Here is a 19,325-nt window from a genome sequence, read left to right on the forward strand (position 1 = left end):
AAGTTGGAATATATCGTATCGTTATCATGGACCTCGTGCATGACCCCCCCCCCCCCCCCCAACACAATGTGACACATCCTGGTACCTCAGTAAAGTACAAAGTCATTATCAATGAGAATTTCTGAATTATACTCACCTTAACCACAAGTTGAAGTTCAAAAATAGTTTAATAGTTTCTATTGGACATGCTTTTATGTGACAGCGGTAGCAGAAAATGCCAGCATGTGTGACCTCCAGTGCATCATGTTACCGGATGTTATGATATTAATAATAATATTTAGTAACTCCTAATATCTCCCGGAGAATATAAAAGTGGTCATACACAAAACAAAAAAAGAACAACAACAAAAGCAAAAGCTGCAAATTCATTCAAAAACAGTTACTGTCTGGTATTGAGACTGGCCTTTAATGAATTGCTCATGTGTAATAGTATGTTGTTGATGTACCACAAATGATCGTGTGTGAGTGCATCTACCTCTGCTGTCCATTTGTAGTGGGGCTGTGGCAAAATCAATTTTTGAGATTCGTACAAAGAACAGATATTATACTGATAAAGATCTTCCAGAGTCCGTATTATACTGGTAAAGATCTTCCCAAGTCCGAATTATACTGATAAAGATCTTCCCAAGTCCGTATTATACTAATAAATATCTTCCCAAGTCCGTATTATACTGGTAAAGATCTTCCCGAGTCCGTATTATACAGATTTTCCCGAGTCCGTATTATACTGGTAAAGATCTTCCCGAGTCCGTATTATACCAGTTGGTAAAGATCTTCCCGAGTCCGTATTATACTGATAAAGATCTTCCCAAGTCCGTATTATACTAATAAATATCTTCCCAAGTCCGTATTATACTGGTAAAGATCTTCCCGAGTCCGTATTATACAGATTTTCCCGAGTCCGTATTATACTGGTAAAGATCTTCCCGAGTCCGTATTATACCAGTTGGTAAAGATCTTCCCGAGTCCGTATTATACTGATAAAGATCTTCCAGAGTCCGTATTATACTAATAAAGATCTTCCCAAGTCCGTATTATACTGGTAAAGATCTTCCCGAGTACGTAATATACTGGTAAAGATCTTCCCGAGTCCGTATTATACTAATAAAGATCTTCCCGAGTCCGCATTATACTGATAAAGATCTTCCCGAGTCTGTATTATACTAATAAAGATCTTCCCAAGTCCGTATTATACTGATAAAGATCTTCCCGAGTCAGTATTATACTGATAAAGATCTTCCCGAGTCCGTATTATACTAATAAAGATCTTCCCGAGTCCGTATTATACTAATAAAGATCTTCCCAAGTTCGTATTATACTGGTAAAGATCTTCCCAAGTCCGTATTATACTGATAAAGATCTTCCCAAGTCCGTATTATACTGGTAAAGATTTTCCCGAGTCCGTATTATACTGATAAAGATCTTTCCGAGTCCGTATTATACTGGTAAAGATCTTCCCGAGTCCGTATTATACTGATAAAGATCTTCCCGAGTCCGTATTATACTGGTAAAGATCTTCCCAAGTCCGTATTATACTGATAAAGATCTTCCCGAATCCGTATTTTACTGATAAAGATCTTCCCGAGTCCGTATTATACTGATAAAGATCTTCCCAAGTCCGTATTATACTGATAAAGATCTTCCCGAATTCGTATTATACTGATAAAGATCTTTCCGAGTCCTTATTATACTGATAAAGATCTTCCAGAGTCTGTATTATACTCATAAAGACCTTCCCGAGTACGTATTATACTAATAAAGATCTTCCCGAGTCCGTATTATACTGATAAAGATCTTCCCGAGTCCGTATTATACTGGTAAAGATCTTCCCGAGTCTGTATTATACTAATAAAGATCTTCCCGAGTTCGTATTATACTAATAAAGATCTTCCCGAGTCCGTATTGTACTGATAAAGATCTTCCCGAGTACGTATTATACTGATAAAGATCTTCCAGAGTCCGTATTATACTAATAAAGATCTTCCCGAGTCCGTATTATACTGGTAAAGATCTTCCTGAGTTTGTATTATACTAATAAAGATCTTCCCGAATCCGTATTATACTGATAAAGATCTTCCCGAATCCGTATTATACTGATAAAGATCTTCCCAAGTCCGTATTATACTGATAAAGATCTTCCCGAATCCGTATTTTACTGATAAAGATCTTCCCGAGTCCGTATTATTCTGATAAAGATCTTCCCAAGTCCGTATTATACTGATAAAGATCTTCCCGAATTCGTATTATACTGATAAAGATCTTCCCGAGTCCGTATTATACTGATAAAGATCTTCCAGAGTCCGTATTATACTGATAAAGATCTTCCCGAGTCTGTATTATACTGATAAAGATCTTCCCGAGTCCGTATTATACTGATAAAAATCTTCCCGAATTCGTATTATACTGATAAAGATCTTCCCGAGTCCTTATTATACTGATAAAGATCTTCCAGAGTCTGTATTATACTCATAAAGACCTTCCCGAGTCCGTATTATACTAATAAAGATCTTCCCGAGTCCGTATTATACTGATAAAGATCTTCCCGAGTCCGTATTATACTGATAAAGATCTTCCCGAGTCTGTATTATACTAATAAAGATCTTCCCGAGTCCGTATTATACTAATAAAGATCTTCCCGAGTCCGTATTGTACTGATAAAGATCTTCCCGAGTCCGTATTATACTGATAACAATCCTTCCGAGTCCGTATTATACTGATAAAGATCTTCCCGAGTCCGTATTATACTGATAAAGATCTTCCCGAGTCTGTATTATACTAATAAAGATCTTCCCGAGTCCGTATTATACTAATAAAGATCTTCCCGAGTCCGTATTGTACTGATAAAGATCTTCCCGAGTCCGTATTATACTGATAACAATCCTTCCGAGTCCGTATTATACTGATAAAGATCTTCCCAAGTCCGTATTGTACTGATAAAGATCTTCCAGAGTCCGTATTATACTAATAAAGATCTTCCCGAGTCTGTATTATACTGATAAAGATCTTCCCAAGTCCGTATTATACTGATAAAGATCTTCCCGAGTCCGTATTATACTAATAAAGATCTTCCCGAGTCCGTATTATACTGATAACGATCTTCCCGAGTCCGTATTATACTGATAAAGATCTTCCCGAGTCCGTATTATACTGATAAAGACCTTCCCGAGTCCGTATTATACTAATAAAGATCTCCCCGAGTCCGTATTATACTGATAAAGATCTTCCCAAGTCCGTATTATACTGGTAAAGATCTTCCTGAGTTTGTATTATACTAATAAAGATCTTCCCGAATCCGTATTATACTGATAAAGATCTTCCCGAGTCCGTATTATACTGGTAAAGATCTTCCTGAGTTTGTATTATACTAATAAAGATCTTCCTGAGTCCGTATTATACTGATAAAGATCTTCCCGAGTCCGCATTGTACTGATAAAGATCTTCCCGAGTCCGTATTATACTGGTAAAGATCTTCCCGAGTCTGTATTATACTGGCAAAGATCTTCCCGAGTCCGTATTATACTGATAAAGATCTTCCCGAGTCCGTATTATACTGGTAAAGATCTTCCCGAGTCCGTATTATACTGATAAAGATCTTCCCGAGTCCGCATTGTACTGATAAAGATCTTCCCGAGTCCGTATTATACTGGTAAAGATCTTCCCGAGTCTGTATTATACTGGCAAAGATCTTCCCGAGTCCGTATTATACTGATAAAGATCTTCCCGAGTCCGTATTATACTGATAAAGATCTTCCCGAGTCCACATTATACGACACGCGTTAAAAAGATGACTTTCAGAAATGGTGAAATTAAAATAAAATAAGATAGTAACACCTCATAGTGGGAGAGTAATTATATAAATATTGTAATGTATTATTGTATTGTAATTTGTATCCACCTTTTATCTTTCATTGTTATTCAATTGTTTTATTGCTTTGTAATTTTTAGTGACCTTACTGCTATGTTGTGTTAATGGATAAGTCAATATATGAATTCCACGTGTTATAAATAATTGATAAGGTTTTAGTCGATTTGGCAGGGGCAGATCTAGAATTCTGGAATAGGGGGGCCGATAAGTTGGCCTACGGCCAAGTTGGCGAGCGCCGATGGCGCGAAGCCCTGTTGGTTGTTGAAAATAAGGGGGGCCGCGGCCCCCTCGACCCTCATCTAAATCCGCCAATGTTTGGTGAACCACAGTCCTTCCTCTTTTTGGAGGGACTGTGGGTGAACACATAGTAAACGTAAGTCTCCAAGAATTAAAACAACTGTATCTTGGTGACGTCACCTTGGTAATCAAGGAAATTCCAATGGCATACGTGGATGTTGAACAAATTGTTGCATTTTTTTTTTTAAACAACACAATCCAGAATTCTGTGTATATTATAATACACCTTTTAAGACATACGTGATTATTTGGAATTGCGTGATAACCTAATAGCTCACATGTCAATTGTGGCTGAATTCGTCATATACATGTACTAGTATATATATATATGATTGATCGTGATATATATATGTTTGACAGAGGTATGGAAAATGGAAGTCGTTAAAAATAATCTTTGGTAATTATTCTGTATAACCAGACGTTCCGCCAATGAGCCTTGGTGTGACGCCTTTCTCGGTAATGTTCAATTAAAAATAAATTTGAATATTCTATGGGCAGCGATGACGTGTCAAAACCGCTTGCGATGTTCATATCAGTACGTATGCAACTTAGACAGCAACACACAACTTAGACAGCAACACACAACTTAGACAGCAACACACAACTTAATTGTCATATTTTTCGTTTTTTAAATTATATTATGTGTACTTTTATTTCCATTAATTGTAAACCTTTTCATCTCTTCTAAGGGTTGTTATGTGTTAATACAATTATCGTAATATCATGTATCCAATACATTATTACACAAATTCAAGTGTGAATATATATCTATATTTGATTCCGAATGAACATCGCCATGCCACGTTATATTTAAAGTTCAGACTAATTATGATTCTTAAATTTAACTTACGATTCATGGCGATTCCAAGAAGACATATTACACTAATAGAAACACAAGAGACTTGGCCCGTATTCTTGTATGTTAAAGAAACGAGCACTACACCGTAGCCTTTTTAAAAAAAGTAAAATGACTGAATTTCCTTGGGAAATATGGCTCTCTTCGTGAAAGTATAATATGATCTGTCAGGTACACACGTACCAATACTCTAATCTGTGATTAAAATAGGATGACTATTTTATTCACTGCGTGTCCCTCCCCCTCCATGTACACATATTGGATGTCAGTATCGAATTTTCTGGAAAAATATGCATATTCGTACGTGACGAAGGCATGCTAACACGTTGCTAACTTTGAATGAGCAATTATGTCTAGTATGCTGAGCACCTGGGTGCTAGCGCCACCACTCGACATACATCGTCAGCGACACGATAGTGTGGGTAGTACACAGGTTCTGGTTGACTAATAAACTTAAATTTAAATATTTAAACATGTTTGTTATTTCATAATCTGTTTATCTTCCTCTCAAGTTTATTTGGTGTATGGGCAAAAGGCTTACCGGCAAGGTAACTAGACTGGTTATTCCAGTGACGACCGTAAATTTTTGATTCAGGTTTGTAAAGCTGAGATTAGAAAGCAAATAATTTAGAATAGAACAGGTATTATAACAAATACCACAGACTGGCACAGTCTGGGCGATTTATTTCTTTTTAAATTTAAAATTAAATAAAAAAAATAGCAAAATGGAGGTGTTAACGCGAAATCCATTTTTTTATTATTATTATTTAACTGAAAAAAATCACCACAGCTGGGCCAGTCTACAAATACCATTAGCAACATAAATAAAACACAGGTTTTCTTTCATGAAAATAATCCGTCACTTTGTCCTAGTTGTGGCATAATGTTAATAGCTCTACTTATGCCCATTGGTATCGTGTGTGTCCAATCTGATTAAAATAAGATCCTGGTTGGCTTTCACGAACAAAACCATTCTTGCGGCAAAATAATTGTAACGTCAAAAAATAATTAAAATTAATAATAATTATAGTAAATAATGAAAATAAATAATAATAGTAATTATATTTAAAAAAAAAAAAAAAAAAAAAAAAAAAAAAATTAACCTAACCAGGATCTTATTTTAATCAGATTGTGTGTGGCACTTCTCTGGTGAGATTTGAGACTTTTCAAAACTTGTGTAACGATTTTTTGATTTTATAATTAAAAGTTATAAAAAGTGTTACATATTTCTGATCGATTTATTTGCATTTCAGCCCTGTAGTTGTGACTGTGGTACAAGACAAGGATATATACTTACTGTCTCTTAGTTTAGTGGATATAATAACTTTACAAGAATTACATGTACTCGGTCTTATATACTTTTTTATTGTAAGCTGTAAACGTACGATTGATGACGTTCATTGTACTAGTTATCTTGTCGGCTCAGTAAGAAAGTCATAGAAATAACATAAACCTTATTAAGCAGTCATACCCTCGTTGAACTCCCGCCATTTTCGAAGACCCCGGAAATAGAAGTATTGATACCATCTCTGTGCTCCTCGTCACGGAGGATTTTATTATTACCGAACCCAGAAGGTAAGAACCCAATAATACTGCGCATGCAATGGTTGCATTCATATCAAGTCGAGCATCTTCGTATAACTCTGAGTTCGTACTGGATATATAAATTAAACCCATGAATGACCGAATTACGATCTTTCTCCGGGGTCAACACCATCTTTACAAGCAAAATCACAGTTAGAAAATAATTAAATTAGAATGAATTTATCGCCATCCCTTGGCGCAATGTCTGTTTTGTGTTGTGATACATTTGTGGATACCATCTTGGGAATTTAATTTCCAAATCATAGATTTACTTTATAGTTTGCTTTTTTTATATTACTGTATTTATGTGTCTTTGATTTTACCAACTGTGCAATTGTATACCTTTCAAATATTATGAAGTTATCATGTGATATCACTGTTTGTAAGCTGGTTAATATGAGTGAAATCATGGGCTAGTATTGAAAGCACAAACCAAATATCAGTACACATTACAGCCCATGATGTCAAGAATATTAACCAGTTATACAAATAAGTGTTATCAGATAAGTGTTTTATCCCATGACAAACTCTGAGCATGAAATAACAGAAGATTCATGATTTTACAGAATATGCTTATGAATCATATGCTTATTATGCATGCTAACAATGAATGTGCAATGCCAATGATTTAGTAATTTTTTTAAAAAATAAACTTACTATCATCGTTATTATGAGTTCTTGTCATTGCACCATCAGATTAATTGGAGGTAATTCATGTCTAATAACAGAAATAATATTTAGTATTGCTTAGAGCAATATTTATATTTTTCTCAAATTCTCTACTTGAGAAAATGTAAACATTGCTACTTGTAATACTACGAGTGTGAAAAGGAGCAGCATATTCCATGAGAGCATTGGAGAGCCAGAATAAACAGTATGCGCACTCCAGGATCTGTTCTCATGCTTGTTGCTGAATATCCAAATATTTGATGTGGGGATTACTGTCAAAAATCAAAATATTTCCTTTGCCGAATTATTGACAAATATATCAAAAACTAAGTAAATTTTAAATTTGTATTAGAAGCCGCATCCCTAATAGAAGTCGCACCCAAACCTTTTGTACAATTGAGAACCAAAAATTCATCATTTCTCATATGTGTAGATGCTCTAATATAAGCCGCATCCCCTCTGTTGCTTTGTACCAATTTTAATAGAAGCCGCGGCTTCTAATACAGATTTTACAGTATTTAAGTACTGATATGTGTCCTAAGTACTGATATGTGTCCTAAGTACTGATATGTGTCCTAAGTACTGATATGTGTCCTAAGTACTGAATAAATTTGAATCTGTAGTCTTAAATTTGCATACAATATTGAATCTACACATCTAGATTATCTACATTTTGCAATGGATTCGCCTGAACATTTGCTATAACAATTAAAAAGATGCCGATTCCACACGGAGTTGTCAATAACGATAATGATTACATCAGTTTATAGAAACAAAGTGACCAACAATCACAAGATATAGCATTGTATGGATTAAATAACACAAAATATTGCATGTCATTTTTAAAACAATTAATAGGACATCACAGTTTCTCAAATAATTGTTGTTATTCAGTCTAAAGTCTACCTCAAAATAAGGAGATTTTATTTTTCCTTGCTAACATATTATAAAGGAGGTTTATAAGATTGTGTATATTATTCTAACTCCAGAAAATCAGTGTTTCTGATGTTAACTAACCAGTAATTGTTCAGTGTCAAGTAATTTAGAATATCACATGGACGGAAAAAGAAAAGCTGGAACTGCGTTTGCGGCAGCAAGAAAACGGTCAAAAGTTGACACTGAAGATGAACCATCTGCCTTTGAAGAAGAGTTAGCTTCTTTAGAAAAAGAGGAATCAGAAAAATCACAAAGTCAAGGATCTACTAATGGGAATTCTACTTTGAGTACTGGTATGTATTGAGTATTATTGGATCTAGTGTGGTGCAATGTTAGACTGTAGTACTATTTTGTTTCCATCAGGCTATCCTTTTGGACATTCGGATATCTTTCTGCAGTTCTGAGTTACAATGTAAAAATAAATTGGACATTGATTGTCATTTTATAGAATCCTTTACTGACAACAAATGGGGAAGACCGCCAGCGCCACTGTTGAATGAGAAAACAGATAATATCATATTTCAACAGATTGATGTTGATCATTACCTAGGTAAGACAAATTACCAAATTATTATCATAACTTTCAACATATCCATTTGTTAGGTGTGATCAGATTCACAACATGAAGCAATTGACTTAAAAACAATTATTTCTAAAACTGGTGTTCTATTGTTGTATTGCATATTGTTGAATTTCATACAAAAATAACTTTCATAATAGAAAATGATGTAATTATTATTATTGCCTTATTTCCGGAATTCACGGATGATATTTGCAAACAGACCTATTCTAAGAGAGCCCTGCAATACCATGGTTGAGACAAATAAATGTGGTAGATCTGTCACAAACTGACTGAAAGGACACAATACAATAGGGGACATAGAATTGAGCATCTCTATTTTAAAGCAAATGACAATTCTTTGTAATCCAGTACACTTGAACACCATAGCAGTTTGCTATACCAACTGTTTGTGGATTTTATTCGTGTCTATTCTAATTGTATTATGACTACATGCATGCATGTTTGTTCTGTGTGATGCTACCACTGAAAGTAACACTGAACATGTTTGAATGAAGTTGTCATACTGCCTTATTTCATCTCTAGTCTGCTAAATTATATGGATTACCTTTTAGGTCAACCTCTGAAGGGGATGCCCGGCTCCACAATAGGACCAGTTCCAATAGTACGTATGTTTGGGATTACAGAAGAAGGCAATAGTGTACTTTGTCATATCCATGGCTTCTCCCCATACTTCTATGTGCCAGCACCAAAGGATTTCAAATCTGAACACTGTCGAATGTTTCTTGAAAAGTTGAACCAAGCTGTCATCCAGGACATGAGATCTAACAAAGATAACATCAGTCATGCTGTTCTAGCGGTCGATCCATGTGTTAAAGAAAGTAAGTTGATATCTATCAAATTTATCTGTTAATTAAAAGCCATGTTCACCAATTCTTTCTCCATAGTTAAATCTTATTGAAGCTCTACACAAAATCAATATATTGGCATATGTACACAGTTTAGATTCACGGTCTGATCAAAAATGAGTGACTGACTAACCATTTATTTAACTTGTGCATGTTTATTATTAAATTAATGCTTACAGCATGCTCTGTGTCATGGTAAGGGCAACATGGTACCAGACCAGAGCCAGCATGTTCTGTGTCATGGTAAGGGCAACATGGTACCAGACTTCTGACTTTGTTGTGCTCCAAACATTGGCTGCCTTACTGTAGTTAAACTCGATCGTCATAGACTTGCACGGGACTTTGTTCCATAAAGAAGATCCACTCTTTGCAATCATGTTGTGCTTTGAGCATTAACTGCACAACATTCCTAGTGGGAAAAAATGATAAATAATAAAAAAAAAACAATAAGGATTGAGGTTCAAATAAATGTAAACATAACGATTGAATTGTGCCACGATCGGGAACCCAGTGCCGTATGGATAGCATTTCGTCTGCAAAACATGTTGTTTACATGTTGGTTTTGTCAGGTCAACGACAAGGAGACTCGGGAATTTCGAGGGAAAAAAACATGAGGTCACTATTCAATTAAAATTAAAACGTAACGATAGAATTATGTATACAAATCGGGATTCCATCGATCATAGCGCGTGATGATAGCAGCTGTCGTTCGCAAGAGGTTGACAGGCCGTCATCTTGGAAATACCTACACAGGTCAACATGTGACCGGAAGATTACAAAATTCGATTTTTTTTTGCTTGGACAAATTATAACATACGCGTACCCATTAATCTATGAAGATATCCATAAATAATCTAAAAAAAGTTGACAGTAACGAGTGATGTTTTTTTTTTCATGTTGTGTCTATACCAGCCTCGTGTCTAAGATGTTGATTGAAATCGGTGTAGGCCTACCATGTTCGGTGTTCTTACGATCGGCAAAACATACATACACTGGCATTTTATTTCTAAAATTACGAAATCTTACCTGAACAATTGACCTTAACCAGGGAAATGTCTTTTTCCACGACTCATCAAAACCAGCCTCACGCCGTTTCCGTGTTTCTACACGCTTCCGTTTCTGTGCTGTGCTAGCGGTGATTGTACGTTTTAGCCGGGCGGCATCACCTTTTTTTCCTTTACATGTTTTGTCATATAGCATCTCGGTGTTTGCAACTTGAGTGACAATTTGTTCCCCATTGACAGCGTCTGTACTTCACACGTGTTTAACAATGGGAATGTTTAATTTGTCCTGGCAAGTTCAAACCACCGTGGCGTAGACGGTGATAATTTATGCAGTGCTACGTGTGAGCGGGTCAAATGGACGTAAACAATGCATCCTATTAGCATGGCGGTGAAGTTGTAAGCATGGCGGTCCGAGCCCAAGCGTGGCGGCCGGGTCGCCAAGCATGGCGGTGCCGCCATGCTTTGTTCTATGTGGGGAGAACACTGCATAGCCAGCATGTTCTGTGTCATGGTAAGGGCAACATGGTACCAGACCAGAGCCAGCATGCATTGTGTCATTGTAAGTACAACATTTTACCAGACCAGAGCCAGCATGCACTGTCATTGTAAGTACAACATGGTACCAGACCAGAGCCAGCATGCACTGTGTCATGGTAAGGACAACATGGTACCAGACCAGAGCCAGCCTGCACTGTGTCATGGTAAGGGCAACATGATACCAGAGCCAGCATGGTCTGTGTTATGGTAAGAGCAACATGGTACCAGACCAGAGCCATCATGCTCTGTGTCATGGTAAGAGCAACATGGTACCAGACCAGAGCCATCATGCTTTGTGTCATAGTAAGAGCAACATGGTACCAGATCAGAGCCAGCTTGCACTGTGTCATGGTAAGGACAACATGGTACCAGACCAGAGCCAGCTTGCACTGTGTCATGGTAAGGGCAACATGATACCAGAGCCAGCATGGTCTGTGTTATGGTAAGGGCAACATGGTACCAGACCAGAGCCAGCATGCACTGTCATGGTAAGGGCAACATGGTACCAGACCAGAGCCAGCATGCACTGTGTCATTGTAAGTACAACATGTTACCAGACCAGAGCCAGCCTGCTCTGTGTCATGATGAGGGCAACATGGTACCAGACCAGAGCCAGCATGCTCTGTGTCATGGTAAGGGCAACATGGTACCAGACCAGAGCCAGCATGCTCTGTGTTATGATGAGGGCAACATGGTACCAGACCAGAGCCAGCATGCACTGTGTCATTGTAAGTACAACATTTTACCAGACCAGAGCCATCATGCTTTGTGTCATAGTAAGAGCAACATGGTACCAGACCAGAGCCAGCATGCACTGTATCATGGTAAGGCCAACATGGTACCAGACCAGAGCCAGCATGCTTTGTGTCATAGTAAGGGCAACATGGTACCAGACCAGAGCCAGCATGCACTGTGTCATGATGAGGACAACATGGTACCAGACCAGAGCCAGCAAGCTATGTATCATGGTGAGGGCAAAATGATACCAGACCAGAGCCAGCATGCTCTGTGTCATTGTAAGTACAACATGTTACCAGACCAGTGCCAGCCTGCTCTGTGTCATGATGAGGGCAACATGGTACCAGACCAGAGCCAGCATGCTCTGTGTCATGGTAAGGGCAACATGGTACCAACCCAGAGCCAGCATGCTCTGTGTTATGATGAGGGCAACATGGTACCAGACCAGAGCCAGCATGCACTGTGTCATTGTAAGTACAACATTTTACCAGATCAGAGCCATCATGCTGTGTGTCATGGTAAGGACAACATAGTACCAGACCAGAGCCAGCATGCACTGTCATTGTAAGTACAACATTTTACCAGACCAGAGCCAGCATGCACTGTGTCATGGTAAGGGCAACATGGTACCAGACCAGAGCCAGCATGCACTGTGTCATGGTAAGGACAACATAGTACCAGACCAGAGCCAGCATGCACTGTCATTGTAAGTACAACATGGTACCAGACCAGAGCCAGCATGCACTGTGTTATGGTAAGGGCAACATGGTACCAGACCAGAGCCAGCATGCACTGTGTCATGGTAAGGGCAACATGATACCAGACCAGAGCCAGCATGCACTGTGTCATGGTAAGGGCAACATGGTACCAGACCAGAGCCAGCTTGCACTGTATCATGGTAAGGGCAACATGGTACCAGACCAGAGCCAGCATGCTCTGTGTGCTATACCATACCCTGTATTTGTTGTTAAGAAAAAAGCAAAAGACCAAAATTACGTATTGATTGAAGAATACAGGGCGGATATGTAGTTGTGACACAAAGTCAGCCAGCGTTTTTTTCAAATCTTCAGACGACAACTCACAACTTTTTAGCCCAAGGTTAGTATTATTAAGGCACAGGGTTTGACTTGTATAAAATATATTTACAAGTTTGTTGAGGCAAATGAGTTAACATTCCATTGTCCAAATGTCAATTTTAAATATGGCGGTTCTTTTATTTTCCCATCAGGTATTTATGGTTTCCATGAAAATAGGAAATTACCATTTCTGAAAATAACTGTAGCATTGCCTAAACTAATAGCTCCTGCCAAGAGGATATTAGAGACTGGTGGACTTCAGATTCCCCCATATTCAAATAAAGGTTACCAAAGTTACGAGAGTAATATTGATTTTGAAATTAGGTATGTATTCTTTCTATCAACAAAAAGTATGGTAGATAACTTGAATCTTGTGCGATATTGAATTGCCATGGTAATGTTTTAGTCAGTGGTTGAATCTCTGTAGACATGACATTGGTGGTGGTGACAGTGGGTGAATCTCTGTAGACATGACATCGATGATGGTGACAGTGGGTGAATCTCTGTAGACATGACATCGATGGTGGTGACAGTGGTTGAATCACAGTAGACATGACATCGGTGGTGGTGGCAGTGGGTGAATCTATGTTGACATGACATCGGTGGTGGTGGCAGTGGGTGAATCTCTGTAGACATGACATTGGTGTTGGTGACAGTGGGTGAATCTCTGTAGACATGACATCGGTGGTGGTGGCAGTGGGTGAATCTCTGTAGACATGACATCGGTGGTGGTGGCAGTGGGTGAATCTATGTTGACATGACATCGGTGGTGGTGGCAGTGGGTGAATCTCTGTAGACATGACATTGGTGTTGGTGACAGTGGGTGAATCTCTGTAGACATGACATCGGTGGTGGTGGCAGTGGGTGAATCTATGTTGACATGACATCGGTGGTGGTGGCAGTGGGTGAATCTCTGTAGACATGACATTGGTGGTGGTGACAGTGGGTGAATCTCTGTAGACATGTCATCGGTGGTGGTGACAGTGGGTGAATCTCTGTAGACATGACATCGGTGGTGGTGACTGGGAGAATCTCTGTAGACATGACATCGGTGGTGGTGACTGGGAGAATCTCTGTAGACATGACATTGGTGGTGGTGGCAGTGGTTGAATCACATTCGACATGACATTGGTGGTGGTGGCAGTGGTTGAATCACATTCGACATGACATTGGTGGTGGCGGCAGTGGTTGAATCTCTGTAGACATGACATTGGTGGTGGTGGCAGTGGGTGAATCTCTGTAGACATGTCATCGGTGGTGGTGACAGTGGGTGAATCTCTGTAGACATGACATCGGTGGTGGTGACTGGGAGAATCTCTGTAGACATGACATCGGTGGTGGTGACTGGGAGAATCTCTGTAGACATGACATTGGTGGTGGTGACAGTGGGTGAATCTCTGTAGACATGACATCGGTGGTGGTGACAGTGGGTGAATCTCTGTAGACATGACATCGGTGGTGGTGACTGGGAGAATCTCTGTAGACATGACATTGGTGATGGTGGCAGTGGTTGAATCACAGTAGACATGACATTGGTGGTGGTGACAGTGGGTGAATCTATGTAGACATGACATCGGTGGTGGTGACAGTGGTTGAATCTCTGTAGACATGTCATCGGTGGTGGTGGTGGCAGTGGTTGAATCTCTGTAGACATGACATCGATGGTGGTGACAGTGGGGGAATCTCTGTAGACATGACATTGGTGGTGGTGGCAGTGGTTGAATCTCTGTAGACATGACATTGGTGGTGGTGGCAGTGGTTGAATCTCTGTAGACATGACATTGGTGGTGGTGGCAGTGGTTGAATCTCTGTAGACATGACATTGGTGGTGGTGGCAGTGGTTGAATCTTTGTAGACATGACACCCCATCTTCAAGAGTTTTATCTGATGCCATCATGGATGATGTCCAGATTCGTTTTACACAGATTAACAATTGCTGTCCATGTAAACAAATTTTAATTGCTATCTTGCCAAATATTTAATGTGAATTTCATTTTGACATTAGATTCATGGTAGATGCAGATGTAGTTGGCTGTAATTGGGTAGAGGTACCAGCAGGATCGTATCAATTGCGAAAAAAAAATGAATGCTCCTCTTGTTGTCAGATTGAAGTAGATGTGGCCTGGGATAAATTCATAAGTCATCCACCAGAAGGAGAATGGCAGAAAATGGCTCCATTTCGTATTCTAAGCTTTGATATTGAATGTGCTGGGAGAAAAGGTTGGTATTTGGCTTCAAGGGTACCAGTATCTACTGTGTTCATGTTTGAATGCCATAGATTTTCAGGACCTCATTTTGCACGCTTTTATGTTTTATTTTAGAATTTATTTTGAACCAAAACCAAAACCAAAAAAATTAATTGGGCTTGAGTTCATGGTGACAAAGGTAATTCTTGTGTTCAATGAGTTAATAGCAATATAATAACAAGACGAATATTTCAACATGTTTTTATCCATTGTGTAGAAATGTGCCGGTGTCATTTCAGAATTTTCAATCGATTTCTATTTATTTTGAGTGGTTTGCTGGCATCAGCTGATGGTTCAAAATTTGTCAACAGAATTGACAAGTAGATCATGCATGTTTTACTACTAACTGGGGCTTGTTATTTTGAGTCCGACTACAAACGTTAACCACATACAATGTACCATACACAATGTTTACTATTAATAGGTATATTTCCGGAGCCCGAGAAAGATCCTGTGATCCAGATATCCAATATGGTTATACGACAAGGAGAGAAGATTCCTTTTATTCGTAATGTATATACATTGAAGTCGTGTGCTCCGGTGGTTGGATCGCAAGTGTTGTCTTACGAGAAAGAATCTGAATTGTTAAAAGTAAGTAATACTTTTATTGGTGTGAACACAATTAGCTGGTTGTTATGAGAGGGAGTAAAGTAATAATGAAAATTGTTTTACATTAATCAACAAATAATACTTTAAATAGTTCCTAAATCCTCCATTGTTCAAATGTATACTACCAGGTAATTTGCATTTTTTGGCCATAGTTGTAAGCTGTTAACCAATCAAAAACTTTTGTTTGATGCCAATATAACCAGGTTATGGAAATTCTAGAATGCCCATTGGTTAGTTCAAATTGGCCAAGTTGAAAACTGGTTGGAATATTATTATTAAAAAATTACATAAATGTTGTACAGGAACAATTGTTATGTTAATGATGTCATGGGTTCATAATCCTTATTATATAAGTATACCCTTGCACATTTTTACAACTTTTACTACTTTCTACTAGGAATGGTGCAAGTTTGTCCAGGCCGTTGACCCAGATATCATCACTGGGTACAACATCCAGAACTTTGACATTCCATATCTGCTGAATCGAGCTGCGGCTTTGAAGATCCAGACTTTTCCATTTCTAGGGAAAGTCAAAGATTTGAGGACAACGATGCGAGATTCAAAATTTCAGTCAAAGCAGATGGGAGCAAGAGAAATGAAAGTCATTAATATAGAAGGCAGGATACAGTTAGATCTTTTACTGGTAAGAAGTCCTGTCCTATTAATACCTTTGTGCCTAATGTAAACCCCTGATTGGAAGTCTGAAAACATATTTCTGGAGCCGTTCTCTAACATGCATTTGCCTATTTAATTCAAGACAATACATGATGGTAAAATGGGTCTTCAAATTTGTCTGTGATTGAAGCGAATACTGGTGACCATTATTGTTGTGAATTTTCTTCCCCTTTTGTCTGACATGGTGAATCCAATTTCAATCTTCTATTGGATAATGGTCATACAGGTTGCAATCCTTGCAAAGTTACATGTATGATTACTGTATTTTAAATTAGTTGTAATGACATAAATTAATGTAATGAACAAAGTGTACATAACGGCATTGATAAATGTAATGACAAAGTGTACATAATGACATTGATAAATGTAATGACAAAGTGTACACAATCACATTGATAAATGTAATGACAAAGTGTACATAATGGCATTGATAAATGTAATGACAAAGTGTACATAATGGCATTGATAAATGTAATGACAAAGTGTACATAATGACATTGATAAATGTAATTAAACAAAGTGTACATAATGGCATTGATAAATGTAATGACAAAGTGTTCATAATGACATTGATACATGTAATGACAAAGTGTACATAATGACATTGATAGATGTAATAACAAAGTGAACATAATGACATTGATAGATGTAATGACAAAGTGTACACAATCACATTGATAAATGTAATGACAAAGTGTACATAATGACATTGATAAATGTAATAACAAAGTGTACACAATCACATTGATAAATGTAATGACAAAGTGTACACAATCACATTGATAAATGTAATGACAAAGTGTACATAATGACATTGATAAATGTAATGACAAAGTGTACATAACGGCATTGATAAATGTAATGACAAAGTGTACATAATGACATTGATAAATGTAATGACAAAGTGTTCATAATGACATTGATAAATGTAATGACAAAGTGTACATAATGACATTGATAGATGTAATAACAAAGTGTACATAATGACGTTGATAGATGTAATAACAAAGTGTACATAATGACATTGATAAATGTAATGACAAAGTGTACATAATGACATTGATAAATGTAATGACAAAGTGTACATAATGCCATTGATAAATGAAATGGACAAAGTGTACACAATCACATTGATAAATGTAATGACAAAGTGTACATAATGACATTGATAAATGAAATGACAAAGTGTACATAACAGCATTGATAAATGTAATGACATAGTGTACATAATGACATTGATAAATGTAATGACAAAGTGTTCATAATGACATTGATAGATGTAATAACAAAGTGTACACAATCACATTGATAAATGTAATGACAAAGTGTACATAATGACATTGATAAATGAAATGACAAAGTGTACATAACAGCATTGATAAATGTAATGACATAGTGTACATAATGACATTGATAAATGTAATAACAAAGTGTACATAATGACATTGATAGATGTAATGACAAAGTGTACATAATGACATTGATAGATGTAATGAACAAAAGTGTGCATAATGATATTGTTAAATGTAATAACAAAGTGTACATAATGACATTGACAAATGCAATGAACAAAGTGTACATAATGACATTGATAAATGTAATGACAAAGTATGCATAATGACATTGATAAATGTAATGACAAAGTGTACATAATGACATTGATAAATGTAATGACAAAATGTACATAATGACATTGATAAATGTAATGACAAAGTGTACATAATGACATTGATAAAGGTAATGACAAAGTGTACATAATGACATTGATAAATGTAATGAACAAAGTGTACATAATGACATTGATAAATGTAATGACAAAATGTACATAATGACATTGATAAAGGTAATGACAAAGTGTACATAATGACATTGATAAATGTAATGAACAAAGTGTACATAATGACATTGATAAATGTAATGACAGTGTACATAATGACATTGATAAATGTAATGACAACGTGTACATAATGACATTGATAAATGAAATGGACAAAGTGTACACAATGACATTGATAAATGTAATGACAAAGTGTACATGGTACAATTGATAAATGTAATGACAAAGTGTACACAATGACATTGATAAATGTAATGACGTAGTGACATTGATAAATGTAATGACAAAGTGTACATAATGGCATTGATAAATGTAATGACAAAGTGTACATGGTACCATTGATAAATGTAATGACAAAGTGTACACAATGACATTGATAAATGTAATGACGTAGTGACATTGATAAATGTAATGACAAAGTGTACATAATGGCATTGATAAATGTAATGGCAAAGTGTACATAATGACATTGATAAATGTAATGACAAAGTGTACATAATGACATTGATAAATGTAATGACAAAGTGTACATAATGACATTGATAAATGAAATGGACAAAGTGTACACAATGACATTGATAAATGTAATGACAAAGTGTACATAGTGACATTGATAAATGTAATGACAAAGTGTACACAATGACATTGATAAATGTAATGACAAAGTGTACATAGTACCATTGATAAATGTAATTACAAAGTGTACATAGTGACATTGATAAATGTAATGACAAAGTGTACACAATGACATTGATAAATGTAATGACAAAGTGTACATAATGACATTGATAGATGTAATGACGTAGTGACATTGATAGATGTAATGACGTAGTGACATTGATAGATGTAATGACATAGTGACATTGATAAATGTAATGACAAAGTGTAGAAAATATTATGATTATATTAAATGTAATGACAAAGTGTTAGAAAGTGTAACTTCACTGATAAATGTAGTGATGTACTAA

The 19,325-nt window shown here is 36.9% G+C and overlaps 1 protein-coding gene across 1 annotated transcript in view; it reads left to right on the top strand.

Moving 5' to 3' along the window:
- The first annotated feature begins 6,503 nt into the window (after positions 1-6,503).
- Positions 6,504-19,325, top strand: part of LOC100369166 (DNA polymerase delta catalytic subunit-like) — a 29,496-nt gene continuing 16,674 nt past the window's right edge. Inside the window, exons 1-8 of the mRNA XM_085508018.1 lie at positions 6,504-6,593; positions 8,303-8,500; positions 8,656-8,757; positions 9,342-9,608; positions 13,143-13,314; positions 14,996-15,210; positions 15,661-15,827; positions 16,243-16,488. Coding sequence (XP_085364144.1) covers positions 8,326-8,500; positions 8,656-8,757; positions 9,342-9,608; positions 13,143-13,314; positions 14,996-15,210; positions 15,661-15,827; positions 16,243-16,488 — 1,344 coding nt within the window. The 5' untranslated portion in view covers positions 6,504-6,593; positions 8,303-8,325. The remainder of the gene's footprint in view (positions 6,594-8,302; positions 8,501-8,655; positions 8,758-9,341; positions 9,609-13,142; positions 13,315-14,995; positions 15,211-15,660; positions 15,828-16,242; positions 16,489-19,325) is intronic.

The sequence above is a fragment of the Saccoglossus kowalevskii genome, chromosome 2 (genome assembly GCF_978046115.1).
Source record: "Saccoglossus kowalevskii chromosome 2, keSacKowa6.1, whole genome shotgun sequence".
Lineage (NCBI taxonomy): Eukaryota > Metazoa > Hemichordata > Enteropneusta > Harrimaniidae > Saccoglossus > Saccoglossus kowalevskii.